General features: G+C 42.1%; 1 protein-coding gene across 1 annotated transcript in view; it reads left to right on the top strand.

Annotated features, from left to right (window-relative positions):
* Positions 1-14,885, top strand: part of LOC126187296 (PHD finger protein rhinoceros) — a 246,764-nt gene that overhangs the window by 38,818 nt on the left and 193,061 nt on the right. Inside the window, exon 6 of the mRNA XM_049928284.1 lies at positions 12,981-13,141. Within this exon, the coding sequence (XP_049784241.1) occupies positions 12,981-13,141 (161 nt within the window). The remainder of the gene's footprint in view (positions 1-12,980; positions 13,142-14,885) is intronic.

The raw sequence follows: 14,885 nt of genomic DNA, 5'->3' as shown, positions 1-14,885 counted from the left end.
AAAGCTACTTTATTTTTGTTGATTTCATAATAAAGTTTCCAGTACTTCAAAGCATAGATTCATCACTAGTAACAATAACCCACTGATGCAGGATAATAAAAGGGGGAGATATGTGTGTCATTAGTGACCCAGCTGCAGTTCTAGGTACACCCAGTTGTCAGCAATTCTAGTGTTAATATACAACATGAACAGCAAAGGTCCCAACAGAATGCCCTGGGGCTCACCCAAAGTTACTTCTGCATCTAATGAAGACTCTCCATCCAAATAACATGTTATGTCCTCCCTACCAAAAATTCCTCAATCGAGTCACAAAATTCACTTGATACCACATATGATTATACTTTTGACAATAAGATAGGTGTGGTACTAAGCCAGACACTTTTAGAAATCAAGAAATACAGCATCTACCCGTTCGCCTTGATCCATAGCTTTCAGAATGGCGTGTGAGAAAAGAGCGAGTTGGATGTCACATGATCAATGTTTCCAAAATCCATGCTAGTTGGCATTGAGGAGGTCATTCTGTTCAAGATGCCTCATTATGTTTTAGCTCAGAGTATGTCCTAAGATTTTACAGCAAATCAATGTCAAGGATACTGGACAGTTGTTTTTTGGATATTGAATGGTAATTTCTACTACACTTCTTGGAGACAGGTGTGGCCAGTGCCTTTTCCCAAGAACTGGACACAGTTTGCGTTTTGTTCTAGAGCTCTATGATAGATTGTAGTTAGAAGGGGGACTAACTCAGCTGCAAATTCAGTATAGAATCTCACAGGGATTCCATCAGGCCCTGGAGATTTATTCAGTTTTAATGATTTCAGCTGTTTCTCAACACCTTTGGTACCAAATTTGTGTGCAGTGCAACTGTTCGTGTGACAGTGCATAGTTACCAGTTCAGTAAAAAAAAGTACTGTGAATAAGTTCTGTGTCAAAGTGTTGTGATCATTGTAACATAGATGGCAGTTGCAAAAGCAATCTTAATATTAACCTGTGTATATTTTGCACACTCTGAAACCTGTCACTTAATAGCATTTATTGTCCTCTGTTTTATATAATTTGTGTGGCAACCAGAAAATAATTTGTAACATTTACAATAGAAAGTCAAAGTGACTTCGTCAGTGCCCCATGCTGTAAGTAAGGTGTAACTGTGGTTATAGCTCCAGAGGTTCTTACATTAAGAATGACAGAATGTGAAATATTTTTATTAGCTTATGGAGTAGACAGTCAAATTGCACATTCAGTGGCAAAGAGCATTAAATGTGCAATTATCAATGTGTATGGTGGGTTGTTTCCCACTAATCGGTGGCGTTCTTTTTTCTGCCACACAACAGTATAAAAAGTATTTTATGAATATCATGTTCTTCAACAAGCAGTGCTCAAAGTTAAAGCCCACAAATGTAGTAGGAGATTATCTGAATGAACTGTGCATCAGCCCTGCGAGAGTAGACCCTAAAGCTCTACTGATGTCACCCCGCTACCATGGCATCCTCTGCAGCGACATGTCATGCAGACATGGTATGGAGGGGGATGGGCTCAGCAGACCACTCTCCCTGCCATTGTTGACTTTCCAGACCTTGGAATTGGTACTTCTCACTTATGTAGTTGCTCAGTTGGCATCTTGAGGTAGAGCTTACGCAATTCTAGTTCTCCCACCAAAGAAAAATCCTTTGTAGTATCAGGAATCGAACCCTTGTGTTCCACATCAGGATCAGCTATATAGGCAGACTGATAATTGATGTGAATTATATTTCGGAGGTGGACTATAATGTTTGCGCCATCAACAGGAAGAAAATATCTTTGACGTGATAGTGGAACTGCCTTCTCTCAACAAACATTACTTGTGAACACATCTCTGTCAGAGATATTTCATATTGTATTAGTATATTTGACAAATTTCTCCACTTTGAATCAGATATCATATTTCTACTTCAAAAGAAAGTGTTATAGCTGAAATCAGAGTTTTGTTCTTTTAGAGGATTAAAACTCTTCCTAATGTGGAGAATTAGATGAGTTGTTGAATACAATTTGTGCTATGTTTGAAAAAGTTCAAGAAATAAACTGAGCTGCCATGTAATTAATCAGCATCAGCACTGTAACTTTCATTATCTATTCACATTCACTTCTTCCAGTCACATCTCCTGGAAATTGGAGATTAATCCAATAACAAGTAATCAATTATGGCAGCCTCTCCATCCTCACAAAAAACAACTAGCGTGTCCTGAATAAAATTCTTTACATGGACACTATAGGAGAATCTAAATGCCATCCATTGGAACTAGATAGGTACTCTTCATCCAACTCACTTGCACCATAATACTATATGACAGCGAATGTAATTGAAGAAAGATAATTAGTTCATACTGATTGTTTGATTGTTGTCTTGTAGATATAAAATGATCAGTAGTGATGCTTGTGAACCGTGAAACATATAGTAGTTCCATTTGAATTGCTATATCTCTTAGATATGGATTTCGTAAGATTCCTTTCCTGAGCGTACGTTGTATTCATTTTGGGTGGATTTGTTTTGTTTATTTATTTCAGAAACGAGAAGTTAGATATTTGTTACAGTAATTTACATTTTCATTACAGTATTGTTTGTGAACTAGACATAAATAAATAAACAAATGAACACAAATACATATGAAACTCACCGCCACTTCCTGTCACTCCCCACCCCCTCTTCCACTCCCTCTCTGAAATGAGGATATTTTTACACTGTACAGGGTTTGTTTGCTTCACAGTGACCATGCTGCAATGAGAAGTTGCAGTAAATTTGAAAACTTTTGGATGATTTGTTTGGAGTGACCTCTATCCCAGACCCTTATCCTCAAGTGTATCTCCGTCTTCACCCCAACTACATCTCCTTCTAAACCCCCACTCCCCTCACACACAGAGACCCTTTAACGCAATATAGCCAAGAATTCAATTTGTGAACTATGCCCTGGCAAGAGTGCTGTAGCGTTATGCCTGGTTGCACATTGGTCCCGCTGACACGGCACAGTCTTAGCTTAGAGGTGAAGCAGGAAAACTGCAAACATTCAGTATATAAATGGCAATGCACTTGTACTGCATACAGCACGATTTTATATTTCACATTCCTCAACAACATGGATCACAAACAAAAAAATTTTCAGTGTTTTTAGTTACTTTTGGTGCACTGAAGACATAATATAATATTTATATGGTACACACTGTCGCCATACGGTCAGATACAGTGTTTGTTGCTGGTCATTCCCACATAGAACGCTTCACTGTGTAGGCAGGTCAACAAACTGTCCATTCGCATGAATGGACACAGGCAGACAGTGTTTGTTGGTAATGAGGATCACCCTGTGGCTAAACATGCCTTGGTGCACGGCCAGCACATCTTGGCACAGTGTTACACCGTCCGGGTTATCTGGATACTTCCCACTAACACCAACCTGTCAGAACTCCAGAGATGGGAACTTGCCCTTCAGCATATCCTCTCTTCTCGCTATCCGCCAGGCCTCAATCTCCTCTAATTTCTAATTTCAATTTGCCGCCGCTCATACCTCACCTGTCTTTCAACATCATCTTTGCCTCTGTACTTCCGCCCCGACTGACATCTCTGCCCAAACTCTTTGCCTTTACAAATGTCTGCTTGTGTCTGTGTATATGCGGATGGATATGTGTGTGTGTGCGAGTGTATACCTGTCCTTTTTTCCCCCTAAGGTAAGTCTTTCCGCTCCCGGGATTGGAATGACTCCTTACCCTCTCCCTTAAAACCCAAATCCTTTCGTCTTTCCCTCTCCTTCCCTCTTTCCTGATGAGGCAATCGTTGGTTGCGAAAGCTTGAATTTTGTGTGTATGTTTGTGTATGTTTGTGTTTGTTTGTGTTTGTTTGTGTGTCTATCGACCTGCCAGCGCTTTTGTTTGGTAAGTCTCATCATCTTTCTTTTTAGATATATTTTTCCCACGTGGAATGTTTCCCTCTATTATATTCATATCATTAATTTGAACCCAACAATTACGTTTGTTATTGTCACTGTTACATTTCGTAATCTTTTCTGTCGTCTTATTTCCTCCTTCACTTTGTATTCACCTTCTCCTTTTTTACCGTAATCCAGTATACAATTTTATCCCGCCGACACCTTCCCTAACCTCTGGCTCCTACCCTTGTAACCGTCCCCGGTGTAAAACCTGTCCCATAGACCCTCCCACCACCACCTACTCCAGTCCTGTAACCCGGAAGGTGTACACGATCAAAGGCAGAGCCACGTGTGAAAGCACCCACGTGATTTACCAACTGACCTGCCTACACTGTGAAGCGTTCTATGTGGGAATGACCAGCAACAAACTGTCCATTCGCATGAATGGACACAGGCAGACAGTGTTTGTTGGTAATGAGGATCACCCTGTGGCTAAACATGCCTTGGTGCACGGCCAGCACATCTTGGCACAGTTTACACCGTCCGGGTTATCTGGATACTTCCCACTAACACCAACCTGTCAGAACTCCGGAGATGGGAACTTGCCCTTCAGCATATCCTCTCTTCTCGCTATCCGCCAGGCCTCAATCTCCGCTATTTTCTAATGTCAATTTGCCTCCACTCGTACCTCACCTGTCTTTTAACATCATCTTTGCCTCTGTACTTCCGCCTCGACTGACATCTCTGCCCAAACTCTTTGCCTTTACAAATGTCTGCTTGTGTCTGTGTATATGCGGATGGATATGTGTGTGTGTGTGAGTGTATACCTGTCCTTTTTCCCCCTAAGGTAAGTCTTTCCGCTCCCGGGATTGGAATGACTCCTTACCCTCTCCCTTAAAACCCAAATCCTTTCGTCTTTCCCTCTCCTTCCCTCTTTCCTGATGAGGCAACTGTTGGTTGCGAAAGCTAGAATTTTGTGTGTATGGTTGTGTTTGTTTGTGTGCCTATCGACCTGCCAGTGCTTTCTTTTGGTAAGTCACATCACCTTTGTTTTTAGATATATTTTTCCCATGTGGAATGTTTCCCTCTATTATATTCATATCATTAATTTGAACCCAACAATTACGTTTGTTATTGTCACTGTTGCATTTCGAAATCTTTTCTGTCGTCTTATTTTCTCTTTCTGTTTTTGCCAGTAGTTTCACTTTGTATTCACCTTCTCCTTTTTACCGTTATCTACTATACAATTTTATCCTGCCTATATATACTCAATAATACGTAACCCATTTCCAAACCATAACAAAAAAAAAATTACGCTTTCAACACTACCGCTGCTATAAAATCCACTGTTTCCAGTTCACAAACAATTCCTTTCAGCTATTAAACAACCTTTTCGACTAGTTTTGATATCATTTGCTTTATTTCCATTTCCGTTTTTCTCACATCATCGATCATTTTTAGCCGCTTCCCACAGGTTTTAACGTCATTATTTCTTCATCAGACAATTGTTAGCTTCATTCCCATAGTCTGCCACCACCAAACCATCCCTTTTAATACATCCTCACGTAGTTTTTTCGAAATTTTCCCGTATTTCCCCACCCTTTAACGTGTTTGGCGGCAACACAACCACCTAACCTTTATGCACACCATTATCTACCTACACAAGTTCACCACAGGATCAACATAGCCCAGCTCTAACCAACCCTTTTTCGCCTTTTTTCACACCAGATCTCCATTTGCTTTCTAGTTTTACCTTTATCTCTCCCCATATATTTTTAAATTTATTTTCATTTTCATTTCAGCCTCGTGTTCCACTTTCCACCTTCTAGTACCATGTCACCCTCACAACACCTCCACAACGACCCCATTAAGTTTTATTTACATTCCCTCCGCAAACATGCCTTCGCCCTAGCCAGATTACACTCCCATATTTTATTTTCTCAGGCTTGTCTGACATTTGGCATCACCCCCAAAGGCCTCACACTTAAAGTTCCCATCTCTGGCTGCAACCCTTCTTTCCATCAGTCCCTATACCAGTTCCAAACTGAACAATCCATTGCCCTCACCCACCTAATCCTTCACCTACACATCAACTCAGCCAATGAACACACCCGTCAACTCCTATCCTTAATAAAAGTCCTCAATCTTTCCTCTCCCACATCCACACCGGCTGTTCAGAGCATCCTCCTACAGGCCAATCACAAATTAGAACAGCATGCCACACTCCACCTCAAAAAACTATCCAATCTTCTGGTTTCCCACCTCCGGAAAGGCAACTCACTCACCCTTCACAACCTTTCCAGCAAACCTCAACCTCCTCTCATTGCACACAAACCCAGTCTCTCCTATCTACTCAAATCTCCCACTTCCAGCTCCACTCCCTCCAAAACCTCAAAATTCCAATCAACACAATCTGGAACCACAACACCCTAATTCAGTAGTTAACCTTTCCTCCAAACCTCTCTCCCAATCCGAAACCTCAGTCCTACCCAAAGGTCTCACCTTCAGCCCCACTCCCAGATTCAACCAAACAGCCCTCGTCAAAGATTTACTGCTACACTCGTACTCTCTGCTGGAAATATCACTTTGCCACGAAGAAAAAGGATCCTAATCCTACTCCTAATGATCCAACTTCCCAATACACTATCCAAACTGAACCCTGCCTGGAACAGTTCCGTCCTCCGTCACAGCGGGACCCACCTCCTCTTCCTCAAAATCACACTCTCCAAACCTTTCAGGAATTTCTGACTTCCAGCCTTGCCTCTCAATCCTTCTTAAAAAACCTTAATCCTACTCCCAACATCACCACTGCTGAAGCCCAGGCTATCCGTGATCTGAAGGCTGACCGATCCATCATCATTCTTCCGGCGGACAAGGGTTCCACGACCGTGGTACTTGATCATCGGGAGTATGTGGCTGAGGGACTGCGTCAGCTTTCAGACAACACCACATACAAAGTTTGCCAAGGTAATCCCATTCCAGATGTCCAGGCGGAGCTTCAAGGAATCCTCAGAACCTTAGGCCCCCTACAAAACCTTTCACCTGACTCCATCAACCTCCTGACCCCACCGACATCTCGCACCCCTACCTTCTACCTACTTCCTAAAATTCACAAACCCAATCATCCCGGCCGCCCCATTGTAGCTGGTTACCAAGCCCCTACAGAACGTATCTCTGCCTACGTAGATCAACACCTTCAACCCATTACATGCAGTCTCCCATCCTTCATCAAAGACACCAACCACTTTCTCGAACACCTGGAATCCTTACCCAATCTGTTACCCCCGGAAACCATCCTTGTAACCATTGATGCCACTTCCTTATACCCAAATATTCCACACGTCCAGGGCCTCGCTGCGATGGAGCACTTCCTTTCACACCGATCACCTGCCACCCTACCAAAAACCTCTTTCCTCATTACCTTAGCCAGCTTCATCCTGACCCACAACTTTTTCACTTTTAAAGGCCAGACATACCAACAATTAAAGGCAACAGCCGTGGGTACCAGGATGACCCCCTCGTACGCCAACCTATACGTGGGTCGCTTAGAGGAAGCCTTCTTGGTTACCCAGGGCTGCTAACCCAAAGTTTGGTACAGATTTATTGATGACATCTTCATGATCTGGACTCACAGTGAAGAAGAACTCCAGAATTTCCTCTCCAACCTCAACTCCTTTGGTTCCATCAGATTCACCTGGTCCTACTCCAAAACCCATGCCACTTTCCTTGACGTTGACCTCTATCTGTCCAATGGCCAGCTTCACACATCCGTCCACATCAAACCCACCAACAAGCAACAGCACCTCCATTATGACAGCTGCCACCCATTCCACATCCTACGGTCCTTTCCCTACAGCCTAGGTTTTCGTGGCAAACGAATCTGCTCAGTCCGGAATCCCTGAACCATTACACCAATAACCTGAAAACAGCTTTCACATCCCGCAACTACCCTCCCGACCTGGTACAGAAGCAAATAACCAGAGCCACTTCCTCATCCCCTCAAACCCAGAACCTCCCACAGAAGAACCACAAAAGTGCCCCACTTGTGACAGGATACTTCCCGGGACTGGATCAGACTCTGAATGTGGCTCTCCAGCAGGGATACGACTTCCTCAAATCCTGCCCTGAAATGAGATCCATCCTTCATGAAATTCTCCCCACTCCATCAAGAGTGTCTTTCCGCCGTCCACCTAACCTTCGTAACCTCTTAGTTCATCGCTATGAAATCCCCAAAGCACCTTCCCTACTCTCTGGCTCCTACCCTTGTAATCGCCCGCGGTGTAAAACCTGTCCCATGCACCCTCCCACCACCACCTACTTCAGTCCTATAACCCTGAAGGTGTACACCATCAAAGGCAGAGCCACGTGTGAAAGCACCCACGTGATTTACCAACTGACCTGCCTGCACTGTGAAACTTTCTATGTGGGAATGACAAGCAACAAACTGTCCATTCGCATGAATGGACACAGGCAGACAGTGTTTGTTGGTAATGAGGATCACCCTGTGGCTAAAGATGCCTTGGTGCATGACCAGCACATCTTGGCACAGTTTACACCGTCCGGGTTATCTGGATACTTCCCACTAACACCAACCTGTCAGAACTCCGGAGATGGGAACTTGCCCTTCAGCATATCCTCTCTTCTCGCTATCCGCCAGGCCTCAATCTCCGCTATTTTCTAATGTCAATTTGCCTCCACTCGTACCTCACCTGTCTTTTAACATCATCTTTGCCTCTGTACTTCCGCCTCGACTGACATCTCTGCCCAAACTCTTTGCCTTTACAAATGTAGACAGCATAAAAATGTCTGCTTTTGTCTGTGTATGTGCCGATGTGTGTGTGTGTGTGTGTGTGTGTGTGTGTGTGTGTGTGTGTGTGTGTGTGTGTGTGCGCGTGGGTGTGCGCGCTTGTGTGCGCGCGCGCGAGTGTATACCTGTCCTTTTTCCCCCCTAAGGTAAGTCTTTCCACTCCCGGGATTGGAATGACCCCTTACCCTCTCCTTCCCTCTTTCCTGATGAAGCAACCGTTGGTTGTGAAAGCTTGAATTTTGTGTGTATGTTTGTGTTAGTTTGTGTGTCTATCAACCTGCCAGCGATTTCGTTTGGTAAGTCACATCATCTTCGTTTTCTCTCTCATTCATATGTATTTTGACATCCAGCCAGTCTTCCTCTATAACAGGATCACTAATTCAGGCTTGTGTGTTAGCTCTTAAATCATAGGTCATCATTGGAATCCTGCTGGTTGGGACTATTAAACTAGTGGCAAGGGGGAGGGGGGGGAGTGAATTGTTATGATTTAAAGTTCTTAGTCATCAACTGTGTTACATTGCCAAGGATTAAATTCTAAATATATTTGCAATCTTCCATGAAGCAACCGTTCGCAGTCTTCCATATGTAAGTTGGCAATGTTAATCCTGATGGCCCTCCTAGGGTACATGCAAAATAAGCGTGTTACTCACAAACTAGGGGGCAGTGTGAGGTAGCTTGAAGCAGTGCAGAAAGTATCCACGTGTTATCTGAAGGGGCAGCACACAGTAACAGCATCAAATTTAGTGGACTGGCACCAACTGGCTTGACAGAATGAACGGAACATTCTCTGCCCATTTTTGCACAGCTGGTGACCGCATCATTATACTAGGAGATTGGAGGCGCACACATGCCAGCTGCTCTGCAACCTTTGTTAAAAGATTTGAGATAAATTATTTAGTACCAAAAATTTGATTCATTCGCTTCATATATTGTCATTTGTAGCCTGCGATTTTATGTATGGTATGTGTTAGGCCACATGTTGCAGTATGGTTAATATGAAAAACTTTATTATTTGCCATGATTTTTTCAGTGGGATATTGTATTTATTTTAAGGGCCATTGATGGCTAGTGAATTGAGAATTGGTGTGGGTTTGCAACAAAACAAGTGAACATACGCTATTGATCTGTCTTGAAACCTGATGGGTGCTCAATAACACACTGTTTCATCATTCTGTCACAATTGCAACTTCATTAACATGTTAGTGGCGTGAATATGTTTACACTCTGTTGTATATTTCTGAAATAAGCTATGATAACTGGAGAAGTGTAAGTGTTACTCAAAACTCACCACTGATGAGTTGACACTTCTATGGAGGAAAAAATGATAAAAGTCTGGAGAAGATAAATTGCTACTTATGTTGCTATTTTAGTGAAATAATGCAATCCCGTATATAGTCAAATGTGGTGAAGTCAACCGACTTTGGACTTTACAGATCGTGGGCATTGAACTGTAGTAATCAAATTTTTGTTCTATGTTATCATTTGTTCTAACAGAGTGCTAAAAAAAGCCTCACACTCCTGCATTGCTCAACTTCACTCAATCTGGGGCTGAAGTTTATCGATTATCCATTATGTGATGATTGTGATTGTTTATGACTCTAGGGTAATTTCAGTTCCGTAACTTTATCAGCAGTGGAAAAATAAATCTAGCATAATAATTGAATTTTCATATTAATTTCAAAGTAACACACAAAGAAAGTTTAAGGATAAAGAAATGTAGTCATAATTTTGCTTGAAGAAATTCCTAAAAAACATACACTCTCCTTCCTTAGCACTAAAAACTGGCTGACCAACTTGCGTTTTACCATGACGTCCATGAATCCTGTTTATCACGGTTCCTTTGGTAATTTTGTACACTCGGGTAGCCTTGTTAATGCTGTTTTTCCACTTAAAATTTATATAATACATAGCTCAAAAACATCCAGGCTATATTTCTTCAATTCACCCTGATTATACACTCCTGGAAATGGAAAAAAGAACACATTGACACCGGTGTGTCAGACCCACCATACTTGCTCCGGACACTGCGAGAGGGCTGTACAAGCAATGATCACACGCACGGCACAGCGGACACACCAGGAACCGCGGTGTTGGCCGTCGAATGGCGCTAGCTGCGCAGCATTTGTGCACCGCCACCGTCAGTGTCAGCCAGTTTGCTGTGGCATACGGAGCTCCATCGCAGTCTTTAACACTGGTAGCATGCCGCGACAGCGTGGACGTGAACTGTATGTGCAGTTGACGGACTTTGAGCGAGGGCGTATAGTGGGCATGCGGGAGGCCAGGTAGACGTACCGCAGAATTGCTCAACTCGTGGGGCGTGAGGTCTCCACAGTACATCGATGTTGTCGCCAGTGGTCGGCGGAAGGTGCACGTGCCCGTCGACCTGGGACCGGACCGCAGCGACGCACGGATGCACGCCAAGACCGTAGGATCCTACGCAGTGCCGTAGGGGACCGCACTGCCACTTCCCAGCAAATTAGGGACAATGTTGCTCCTGGGGTATCGGCGAGGACCATTCGCAACCGTCTCCATGAAGCTGGGCTACGGTCCCGCACACCGTTAGGCCGTCTTCCGCTCATGCCCCAACATCGTGCAGCCCGCCTCCAGTGGTGTCGTGACAGGCGTGAATGGAGGGACGAATGGAGATATGTCATCTTCAGCGATGAGAGTCGCTTCTGCCTTGGTGCCAATGATGGTCGTATGCGTGTTTGGCGCCGTGCAGGTGAGTGCCACAATCAGGACTGCATACGACCGAGGCACACAGGGCCAACACCCGGCATCATGGTGTGGGGAGCGATCTCCTACACTGGCCGTACACCACTGGTGATCGTCGAGGGGACACTGAATAGTGCACGGTACATCCAAACCGTCATCGAACCCATCGTTCTACCATTCCTAGACCGGCAAGGGAACTTGCTGTTCCAACAGGACAATGCACGTCCGCGTGTATCCCGTGCCACCAAACGTGCTCTAGAAGGTGTAAGTCAACTACCCTGGCCAGCAAGATCTGTCCCCCATTGAGCATGTTTGGGACTGGATGAAGCGTCGTCTCACGCGGTCTGCACGTCCAGCACGAACGCTGGTCCAACTGAGGCGCCAGGTGGAAATGGCATGGCAAGCCGTTCCACAGGACTACATCCAGAATCTCTACGATTGTCTCCATGGGAGAATAGCAGCCTGCATTGCTGCGAAAGGTGGATATACATTGTACTAGTGCCGACATTGTGCATGCTCTGTTGCCTGTGTCTATGTGCCTGTGGTTCTGTCAGTGTGATCATGTGATGTATCTGACCCCAGGAATGTGTCAATAAAGTTTCCCCTTCCTGGGACAATGAATTCACGGTGTTCTTATTTCAATTTCCAGGAGTGTATTTGTGCACAAGCAGTATTTTCACACTGACAATTGTTATGATCTCACATGTATGATGCAACAAACAGAACTGCGATGTGTGTGACAAATTCATAAGTTATCGTTCAGACACTTACAACGAAGACTTTGTCATTTCACCACTTTGTTATAGATGGTTTTTACTGCATCAACTGTGTCACATTGTTGCTGCATTCACTAGGTCACATTATTGCTGCATTAACAAATGTTTGTTCATAAAAGAACCACATGAGAAAGGACAGTCAGCTATACAAGTATTCCAATGAGAATGTACAAAGTTTTATTTATGTGTCTGTAAATGAGTAAGTGTTATAGGTTAACTTTTGTTATTGTTCTAGTTGTCATTGCGAAGGGTCAGTACGTTACATATATAAGACCTTGACACGAGTTGTTTTATGCCAGTCATGCGAGTAAGAGTTTTAGCTCATTAAAAAAGTTAAAAAATCGTCAGTCCGTCTGAAAATGGTTAGTGTTCAGATAGAGGTTTGGAATACTGTACATTTAGCCATTGCCACGAATTATGAACTTTTGGGTAGTAAATATAACAAATAACAGAATTTCCATCACCAGTATATAGTTATGTAGCATAATATGTTTTGAACTTAATGGCCAACTCCACCCTAGTGGACAACTTCATCCCATTTGATGGTATTTTTAGTAATGAATGGCTGGGATTGTATTTTATTTCTATACCTTAATGGCTACACGTACAACTTGGATGTTCCAGCCAGCAATACAGTATGACTTTAACCTATTTCTTAACCACCCAGTCAAGAAACAAATGTACCATGCTTTCATATAGTATTACATTCATCATTGTAAAGCATGTAGAAATGTTAGTGTATGTGTCACATTCAAGCATTGGTTTTCTCCTTAATATAATTGTGTTTCTTTCCAGTCCAAAGAAATACATCCGCATCACAAAGGATGAATTCCTATCAAGTGATGAATATTACTTGTCTAACACTCCAACAAAAGCAGAGAAAGCATGTTCTTATGATTTGGATGACTGTGATGTCGCATGGTTACAACTTCTCAATGGAGAAAGAGCAGCCATGGGTAAGTCTATTCATAGCCAGACCTAAGAAGAAACTGCCTACTACATTTTTCTATAACAGTTGTCATATATAAACATTACATAAATTCCTATAGTGAGATACAAGTACCTATAATACATCAAAATAAAAGTTTTCCTATGGATGCTGCTGCGATAGCATTTCATGTGTGTTGCAGTTTTTTATTGCCTTGACACAGTATGTAGTGTGGGAAGCATTATGCACAAAGATAGTTGATAACTCCAGCCAATTATCCTTCCTAGAATTATAAGTGTTCGACCTGAAAATGGTGTACCTATTTTTGGCAAAATTAGCAGCTGTTTCCAATGAAATTAGCCTCTTTATTATTATTATTATTATTATTATTAAAAGATTTAACATGCAAATTAAAAGACTGTCACACTTTGTGCCTGAAGACAAGGTCTTAGTGCTTTGACATTGATGGGGATAAAATAATTTATATAGAAAAAAATAGTTTTTATTCTACAAAATGAGAGCTTTTTGACTGATATGTATACTTTTTCAAAAACCTTTTTTCTGAAAGTGTGTTTGGTTGTTTTCTTCCTTTGGTTCTAATTAATCTTTCAAAAAATGATTCATTCTGTTGAGAAGCAGCTGCATTTTTACGCTGGTGAACCTAAATCTTCTCTGACTTGAAGTGTATCTCGACATATTTTCCTTCCCCACTCAATTCAATAATTACAAAAGATGCAGAATATTGATTTTGAATCACAGCATATTAGCATATTACAGAGCCTTTTCATGGGCATTTGTAAGGTACATGCCACTAACAAATAAATTTCTGCAAGTCGCTTGCAGAAGCTATTTCTGCAAGTTCTTTCGTGTGGATACATCCCCAGCATGTTGACTTCCACAAGTTTTGTCAACTTACAGAAGTAGCTATTGCAAGTTAGGGAAAACCGTTTCTTCCATCTTGCTGCGAGTAATTGACAATCTTGCCATTGTTGGAAGGTTTTCTGAAAATTGCAGAAGTGTTGTGTGTTCAGTACCAGTACAAGAATGTACAAGACCAAAAGGAGAATGGGACAAAGACAGAGGGGCAAAACAAATGCACCGTTGGAATCCCCAAACAAATATAGTTGGCCACTGCAAACAAGGAAGTACGAAATGAATTTACTGAGTTTTTGTTTCACCAGAAGGAAAAATAGAATGACAGTACAGATGTCTTTATATTTAAGCTGACTCTTTTTTAATATAGCAGAAACATAAATTAATTACACTTGTCATAAATACTTTCTGCAAAAGTTCAAGAGTAATTAAAAGGTCATCTCTTGGTTATACAGATTGCTGCATTTTTGTATTCTGTCTATGAATATTTGATTGTACACCAGAAAAGAGATGTTCAAAACAAGCGTATGGTATTGTCAGAAAGTCTTTCATTTGGTAATATTTTGTGATAACTTAAATATGTAGCCATTTCTTCACCCAAGCACTTATTTTTATGTTAATTTTTTTGTAACTATTGTTCTTCGACAACAGTACCAATAATAATAATAATAATAATAATAATAATAATAATAATAATGTAACAATGGTGGCATCTGCCTATTTTTAACAAAGACACTGTAAACTTCCACTTGCCTATCTTATGACAAGTCTACGGAAACACATCTGCGAGTACTTGCAGCAAGTTTCTGAAATTAATTTACCAAAGCTAATTGTTGAAATAAACTTGTGCAAGTTTTTGTTCTAATGTAGAGACCACAACAAGCACTCGCAGAAGTTAC

The sequence above is a fragment of the Schistocerca cancellata genome, chromosome 5, assembly GCF_023864275.1.
Source record: "Schistocerca cancellata isolate TAMUIC-IGC-003103 chromosome 5, iqSchCanc2.1, whole genome shotgun sequence".
NCBI classification, from domain to species: domain Eukaryota; kingdom Metazoa; phylum Arthropoda; class Insecta; order Orthoptera; family Acrididae; genus Schistocerca; species Schistocerca cancellata.
This window is presented reverse-complemented; position numbering and strand designations above follow the sequence as displayed.